Source organism: Macrosteles quadrilineatus, unplaced genomic scaffold (assembly GCF_028750875.1).
Source record: "Macrosteles quadrilineatus isolate MER2022 unplaced genomic scaffold, UCM_ALF_1.0 Scaffold_1__1_contigs__length_201487025, whole genome shotgun sequence".
Lineage (NCBI taxonomy): Eukaryota > Metazoa > Arthropoda > Insecta > Hemiptera > Cicadellidae > Macrosteles > Macrosteles quadrilineatus.
This window is the reverse complement of record NW_026542594.1, coordinates 52,106,314-52,115,091: the sequence shown is the minus strand read 5'-3', so window position 1 is coordinate 52,115,091 and position 8,778 is coordinate 52,106,314. Positions and strand designations below refer to the sequence as shown.

Sequence of the window (8,778 nt, the reverse complement as noted above, 5' to 3'; positions counted from 1 at the left end):
ATTTTTTCTTTTTATTCCCACGGTATTCAAATAAATTAATTACATTTCTTTTAATATATTCTACATTAGTTCAAATCTTTAAATAATTTCTTTATATTTATAGTATTATGTGCCTTCTTCTAATCAAATACTTAAAATAAATCAAATATTATTTCCCATATAGGGGCCTATTACCGCATATGGCCCGTAAGACCTAGACCAAGGATCGACTGTCTTTTCCCTTTTGGTGTCCTACAGAGGTAAAAACACGAATCGTAATATATCATACATATGATAAGTAGGCCTACAGTACTACTATGAGTAAGGCTAGGAGTATACTAGGACGCTGGCGTCCGGGATGCTGGCATCCGAGAGGCTAGCGTCCCACCTCGAGCCGAAAAAATGACGTGATTTGTGTTGGGATGCTAGCCTCTCGGAATGCCATTTTATTTCAATGTTTGGTCACTTTTTATTTATATCTATTTAAATAACATTAGGTTTAATGAGTACCAAGGTTTGATGCTTTAAGGGGGCTAATAAAGTGTGTTTTTTTTTGTAAAATACTGTATTATTAGCTTAGTATAAAACAAATTGGCCTAGTTTAATCAAAATCTATCCATACACAAGCAAATTCTAACACTTAACAAAATTTTCTATAAGAGTACATGGCAATTTTTAATATACTCTTTTTTTTAATTTTCCCCATAAGTAATAACAGTACAATAACTCTCAAATATACTAAATTATTTGTTTTTTAAGCTCATTAAAATTCATCAGAGTTCATTTTCCTACTACTGGATATTGAAAATTTTAATAATAAAATAAACAGTTACCTTGTTCAATATCCTTTGGTGCTATTACAGTAGATGACGACCGGTTTCGTGACGACAATCACATCATCGGGTCAATCCTCGTAGAACGATTCGTTATAATAAAAAATACATAAAGTTTTTACCGAACACAAGACGAAAACACATATTTACAAAATATTTACACACAGAAACCATCGCGATGCGTGCACGCTTTATGTCGAGCCGGCCGCGACTGGAGTTCCGTCGAAGGTCAAGGTGACGTCATCTGCAATCAGCTGATCGGTGGTTTCTGGTTTCCTTTCTCTGTCTAATTTGATGATAGTGTCAAACAACTCGTTCGCCTGACTATTGATTTTGTCATTTAAAATATGTTTTGTTTCTAATTTAAAGGCTTTATATATTTCAAAATTTTCGAGAGCTGTTGTTTTGGCTTTATTGTTGCATGTGTGAATTACTGTCAAATTTTCTTCGATCTTTGAATAGTTGTGGTTGCTACTGACTAGGTGTTCGGCGTAATTAGACTTTTGAGTCGGGGTGTTTTTTGGTAAATGCTCTTTATATCGGGTTTTAAATGATCGCCTAGTTTGGCCGATGTAAAATTTGGGGAAATCTGTGCAGGTCATCTTGTAAATTCCAGTTGAGTTAAATTTATCTGTATTGGAAAGTCTATTGGATAGCAAACTATCTATTTTATTGGTGGTCCTGTATGCTACTTTGTAATCTCTTTTCTTCAATATGTTCGCAAATTTGTTGCTTAGGTGGTTTCCGTAGGTGACTGTGACATATTTGTTGTGTCTAATTTTTGTGGTCCGGGGGTTTTTCTTCTTATTTAAAATTCGGTCAACTATTTTTGGGTTGTATCCATTATCGGCTGCGATGAACTTGATTATGTTTAATTCTCTTTGGTAGTTGTCAGGGGTCATTGGAATGCTATTGAGGCGGTGTACAAATGAATGGAATGCTGCCATTTTGTGCGGGATAGGATGGTGTGAAGTCGAATGAATTACTTGACTTGATTGAGTGGGTTTGTGGTAAACGCTGTAGCTGATTTTTTTGTTATTGCGATATATGGTTAGATCTAGGTAGTTTAATTTCATGTCTTGTTCTATTTCATTTTTGAATTTAATTTTTGGGTGTTTGTCGTTGAGATAATTTGTGAAGATGTCAATTTGCCTACCATTCCCCTTAAAAACACATATTGCGTCGTCTGCATATCGTTGGTAAAATATGATTTTGTCTTTGTACTTGGAATCCTCTGCCATGATGTGTTTGACTTCAAAATCGTTCAGAAATAACTCAGCTAATACGCTAGATAATGGCGAGCCCATTGCTAAACCTTCTTTTTGAATATAGTGTTTGCCGTTAAATTCAAAATAGTTTTGTTTCACTATAATTTTGACTAAGTTGATTAGTTCACATATTTGGTTTTCATTCAATGTGTTATGTTTAATTAACTGTTTTTCCAGAATTGTAATTGCTTCATCAGTGGGGATGTTTGTGTACATATTTTCCACGTCTAATGACATCAGATTGTGACTAGGTTGGATTTGGATTTCGTTCAGTTTACTACATAGCTCTAAGCTATTTTTTAGGCTATAATTAGGGTTTAGATCCATGTTACCCCTAATTATTCTGTCTATTTTCTTGGCTATCCTATATGCTGGTGCTGACGTGTAATTTACAAGGGGTCTGATGGGAATGTTTGGCTTGTGAACTTTTGGTAAACCTTTGAATTTTGGTGCATAAGGGGCTGTAACTTTGAGTTGTCTTTTTATTTTGTCACAAAGTAGGTGTTTCGATCTGTTAATGTTCAAATTTATTTCTTTAAGAAATTTGGGGGTGGGGTCATTTTTCACTAACTCAATATTGTTTTCATCTATGAACTGGTTTATTTTCTTATCGTAATCACTTTCATACATTATGACAGTCGTGTTTCCCTTGTCAGCTTTGGTTACTATTGAGTGGTTCTCGGTTAGTTTTTCTTTAATATTTTTAGCTATTAGATGGTCTTGGTTTTTATGACGATTCTCATTTTGTCTGATTTTGGGGACTATGTTTCTGGTTAATTTGTCATTTACTAAAACTCTAATGCTGTTCTGTTCCTCACTAGGCAATTCGAGTATTGTAGCTTCTGTATTTATGACTTCGTTAACTAGGTTCTTCATGTTTGGGGGAGGTGGCAGACAATGTTTAAGTCCTTTATTCAGAAGGTTAGTCTCTTTGTCTTCAAATACTATGTCAGTGTTGTTTAAAAGTTTTGGGAAAAACTCATGGTTGCATTTGATATTGTTGTTATTGTTAAATTTGTTGTATTTATAGTATGTATGTATGTATTTATATTTATAGTAATTCACACATGCAACAATAAAGCCAAAACAACAGCTCTCGAAAATTTTGAAATATATAAAGCCTTTAAATTAGAAACAAAACACATTTTAAATGACAAAATCAATAGTCAGGCGAACGAGTTGTTTGACACTATCATCAAATTAGACAGAGAAAGGAAACCAGAAACCACCGATCAGCTGATTGCAGATGACGTCACCTTGACCTTCGACGGAACTCCAGTCGCGGCCGGCTCGACATAAAGCGTGCACGCATCGCGATGGTTTCTGTGTGTAAATATTTTGTAAATATGTGTTTTCGTCTTGTGTTCGGTAAAAACTTTATGTATTTTTTATTATAACGAATCGTTCTACGAGGATTGACCCGATGATGTGATTGTCGTCACGAAACCGGTCGTCATCTACTGTAATAGCACCAAAGGATATTGAACAAGGTAACTGTTTATTTTATCATCATTAAAATTGTCTAGAGAGAAATTGTGATTTTTTTAGTTTTATGGGTCAAAAATTTCAAACCCCCTTTTTTTAGCACATAAAACCCCATTCCCAAGGTATGTTCATGCTGGTTCGCGCGAACTCATTCAAATTTATCCCACCCTTCAGATTTAAACCAAATTTCTTCAAAATAGAACAAAAGTTGCTCCAGTTATCGCGTTTACAGACATATATATATATATAATATTTAAATCTATACGAACGGATGGTGTTTTTGGCCTCTGGGGACATCAAAATGAAAAAAAATCGGCCCCGGGCCTAGGTCTTACCATGCCACCTACGGTAATAACTTCGAGCTTTCGGTGACTTGTTTTAGCATCCGACGCTAGCATCCATAGTATAATCGCCCCCATTTGATTTAATGCCCCGCTAGCGTCCCGGACGCTGGCCTCTCGGACGCCAGCGTCCTCTAGTATAATCCTAGCCATAGGCAGCGTGAACAATTTGGGTATTATTATGACACCGAATCTTAGCCTGTTCCAGCACATTGCCCATATAACGGCCAGGGCTAACTCGCTCTCAGGATTCATATGCAGATCCACGGGAAACATCAAGTCAACAATTACACATGTGATCCTGTACAAATCATTGGTTCGCCCCATCTTGGAAAAAGATAATATAGATAGATATATATAGATATATAGATAATATAGATATATAGATAATATAGATATATAGATAATGCCATACCTATATAGGTATGACATTATGGTCTCCATATCAGATTGATCACATCCAGTTGTTTTCTTCACGAACACAAGATCGCTTCTTTAGGGTGCTTGTACCTAGGCTTGGCTTCAGGTATTGTGACACACCTATCTGTGAGCTTTTTTTTTAATAGAGGGCCAGACTTTAAGTAACCATGGGATTGCATCGCAGCTAGAACAGCTTATTGTGCACTATCTGTGAGCTTTTTTTTTAATAGAGGGCCAGACTTTAAGTAACCATGGGATTGCATCGCAGCTAGAACAGCTTATTGTGCACTATCTGTGAGCTTGAGGTGCAGCCGAAAATCCAACCCCATTATATAAAAGACGTATGATCATTGATTTGGTTGTCTTTTTAAAACTGAACAATTCCCTTACCAACTGTCCTTAACTTCTACGGAATCTTAGAACATTGTTGTACCTAGAGGAACACGCTCCAAAACCCCTTTCCAGCGACACTCCCAGCCAATTTCTTTTGCCAACTATAGGTTACAAGGTCATGTAGATTGAAGAGATTGAACCAAATAGGGAGTCAAATTGCTACACACAACGACTTTTTCTCTGGCACGACTGATTCTTTAAGAAGGATAGTTGTCTTCATGCTAAGTGAAGTTATGTGAAAGTTTAAATTTTAATGGTGCCATTAATGGGCTGCAAAAAGCAAAAAGTTTAAAAATGTAGTTAGCAAGGAAAACCAAAAAGAAGAAAATTTGCAAATCATTCTTGTTTTTCCTCAGCATATGTTATTTTTTGTTTCTGCTATTTTAGCACTTTTGTTGTTATTTCGAATTTTTTTGTTGGTTATTAAATTTCATACATATATTTTCTATTATTCACTTTCCTTTAGTTTCTATTGTCTAATGTAACGTTCTTAGTTTTTGTCATTGTTAGTCTGACGTAACTGTTTTTGAGCTTGTTATCGTTGATGTCGACTATTTGGGTCTTTTTACTGCCCATGTTAAATTTTTAATGTTTGTTACCTATTGCTTGTTGAGTTCATTTTCTCAAATAACCGTATTTGACTGTCTATTTGGAGTATTGCTGTGTTATTATCCCTAATTACTACTGTTTGCAAAACAAGTAATAGCGAATTTCCTATAGAGAAGTAGTTATTACCATAGGTCTCATGGTAAGACCTGAGTTCGGGGCCGATTTACTTTTTCACTTTGATATCCCAAGAGGCCAAAAACACTATTCGTTGAAATATATATACTGACCACACAACTTGTTAAAGTGGTCAGTTATATTTCCAATATTATAAATGTTCATACATTGTTAATTTTTGATGGAAATAAAATCATTTATTCATTTTATTCATTTATTCATATATATATACAGGGTGTAAATTAAGTCTGGCACACATTTTTTATCTTTTTTTCTATAGTAGATAGAAGAAATCAATTTGCGGGAATGATTAATAACAAATGTTAGGCACTTTTTACAAATTTTGAAAATAATAATTCCCTTAAGGGCAAGGGGGGGTGGGGGGTAACTAAAAATTTTCAAATGACAACCCCCATCTTGTGACCCCTCATTTTAAAGGTCATTGGAAGACAAATCCAAAGATGTGTCTAAAAAAATTTTTTTTGCACCCTATCCAAGATGGCGGTTTAAAATGTACTTAGGGTTGAATGGGTAAATTAGGTATGGCACACATTTCTTATCTTTTTTACTCTTTGTAGATAAAAGGAATTAATTTGCGGGACTGAGTAAGAACAAATGTTTGGCACTTTTTCATAATTTTGAAAAAAAATCCCCTTAAGGGTAAGGTGGGGGTGGGGGGTAACTAAAAATTTTCAAATGACAACCCCCATCTTGTGACCACTCATTTTCAAGGTATTTGGAAGACAAATTTAACGATGTGTCTGAAAAAAATTTTTTTGCATCCTGTCCAAGATGGCGGCTTTAAATGTGCTTGGGGTTAAACGGGTGGGGTCTGGAACACAATTTTATCTTTTTTGCCATTAATAGATCGAACTTATCCACTCGTGGGACTGAGCCAAAATCAGGCACCTTTTTATTTATTTGAAAAAATCCCCTAATGGTAAGGGGGGGGGCAACTAAAAATTTTCAAAAGACAACCCCCATCTTGTGACCCCTCATTTTAAAGGTATTTGGAAGACAAATTTAACGATGTGTCTGAAAAAAATTTTTTTGCATCCTGTCCAAGATGGCGGCTTTAAATGTGCTTGGAGTTAAACGGGTGGGGTCTGGAACACAATTTTATCTTTTTTGCCATTAATAGATAGAACTTATCCACTCGTGGGACTGAGCCAAAATCAGGCACCTTTTTATTTATTTGAAAAAATCCCCTAATGGTAAGGGGGGGGGGCAACTAAAAATTTTCAAAAGACAACCCCCATCTTGTGACCCCTCATTTTAAAGGTATTTGGAAGACAAATTTAACGATGTGTCTGAAAATGTTTTTTTTTGCATCCTGTCTAATATGGTGGCTTAAAATGCATTTAGCGTTGAACGGGTGAATTAAGTCTGGAACACCTTTTTTCCTTTATACTCTAATGTTTGATAGTGTAAAAATTGATTACCAATACAATAAAATAGAATACCAAATAATTACAATAATACTACAACCCTACAACAACAAAAACACAATAGCAATCAAAATTAATAGAATTCCTAAACTAAATAATAAATGTAATTGCAATAATCAACTTTACGTACTTGTTAATATTCAAAAATGCTCAAACTGATGCCCAAGAGAAACTTGACAGAGCCCCAACCGATTGTAAAATTCGTTTACCACCCTGGACAGCGTTTCTTCATTAATAGATCGTGCTTCCATTATTATTCTTGCTGTGAGATCCTGGATGTTTTCTGGGCGGTTAACAAATACTCTACTTTTTAGGTGGCCCCACAAAAAGTAGTCTAACGGCGTCAAGTCGGGTGATCTGGCAGGCCATTCAATAGCTCCCCGCCTCCCTATCCAACGATCTGGAAAAACTTCGTCCAAGTAATTTCGGACTTCAGCATTATAGTGAGGTGGTGCGCCATCTTGCTGAAACCAAATGTTCTCGTTGACAACATTTTCTTCGTCTTCCGGAGGAAACTCATGGGCAATGGCAGGTACTATCGACTCTCGCAGTAACTCCAGATAACGGTTTCCGTTTAGATTTCCTTCGATCACGAATGGCCCTATTAATTTGGTCCCGACAATGCCTGCCCAAACATTGACTTTTTGGGGATTTTGAGTATGGCATTCTTGAGCCCAATGAGGATTTTCAGGAGACCAATACCTATAGTTTTGTCTGTTCACGTGACCATGAAGACTAAATGAAGCCTCATCTGAAAATACAATTCTATTTTTGAACATTGGATCCAAAGTACACCGTTGCATCATGAGTTCACAGAATTCAATCCTGCGGTCAAAATCGTCCTCGTTCAATTCATGTATTAACTGAACCTTAAAAGGATGAAACTTCTCGGCTTTAAGGGCTTTGTGGACCGACATGTGACTTATCCCAAAGTCATTTCCAATCCTACGTGTCGATGTGTGATGATTTTCTTCAACGCTAAGAAGTATATTCAGTCTAGTTTCTTCAGTGAGTACAGATTTTGGCCTACCACTTCTTGGTTTACTTTCAACATCCCCCGTTTCAGCAAACTTATTACATATCTTAGATACTGTAGCTCGATTAATTTGGCGATCAGGGTACAAGTTGTTAAAAATATCACACGCTTCAAGTTGAGTCCGTTTTTTATCTCCATAGCCAACAATGACAATTATTTCTATCTTCTGTTTTGTTGTTAACAACGCCATGTTAAATAAAAATAATAAAAGATGTACTTACGACTACTCCAAAGAAACTACCTACACAGACTGAAGGGGAATAAGGAAAAACTGATAAGATTGTTACCTGATTAGCCTGCAGTCTTAAGAAAGAGGATAGGAATTCCAAGTGAGTGCAACGTCCAAACCTGGAATCTCAATTATCAGATTTATTTACTAAGTGATAAGAGCTACATAAGTTTGTTTATTGCAGTTCGTCCTATTGTCCAAGTTTTTCTGATATAAACTATCAAATCTATTATAACTTTATTTTTGGTAAAAAAAAATAAAAATGTGTTTCAGACGTAATTTACTTGTTCAACCCTAAGCACATTTTAAGCCGCCATATTGGACAGGGTGCTTAAAAAACATTTTTAGACACATTGTTAAATTGGTCTCTCAAATACCTTTAAAATGAGAGGTCACAAGATGGGGGTTGTCATTTGAAAATTTTTAGTTGCCCCCCCCCCTTACCATTAGGGGATTTTTTCAAATAAATAAAAAGGTGCCTAATTTTGGCTCAGTCCCACGAGTGGATAAGTTCTATCTATTAATGGCAAAAAAGATAAAATTGTGTTCCAGACCCCACCCGTTTAACCCCAAGCACATTTAAAGCCGCCATCTTGGACAGGATGCAAAAAAAATTTTTTCAG

General features: G+C 35.7%; 1 protein-coding gene across 1 annotated transcript; it reads right to left on the bottom strand.

Annotated features, from left to right (window-relative positions):
• Positions 1–7,030: 7,030 nt before the first annotated feature.
• Positions 7,031–8,116, bottom strand: LOC128996922 (uncharacterized). Its single transcript, XM_054422461.1, has one exon. It carries the CDS (start codon positions 8,114–8,116, stop codon positions 7,031–7,033), a length of 1,086 nt encoding a protein of 361 aa, XP_054278436.1.
• Between the last annotated feature and the right edge of the window lie 662 nt (positions 8,117–8,778).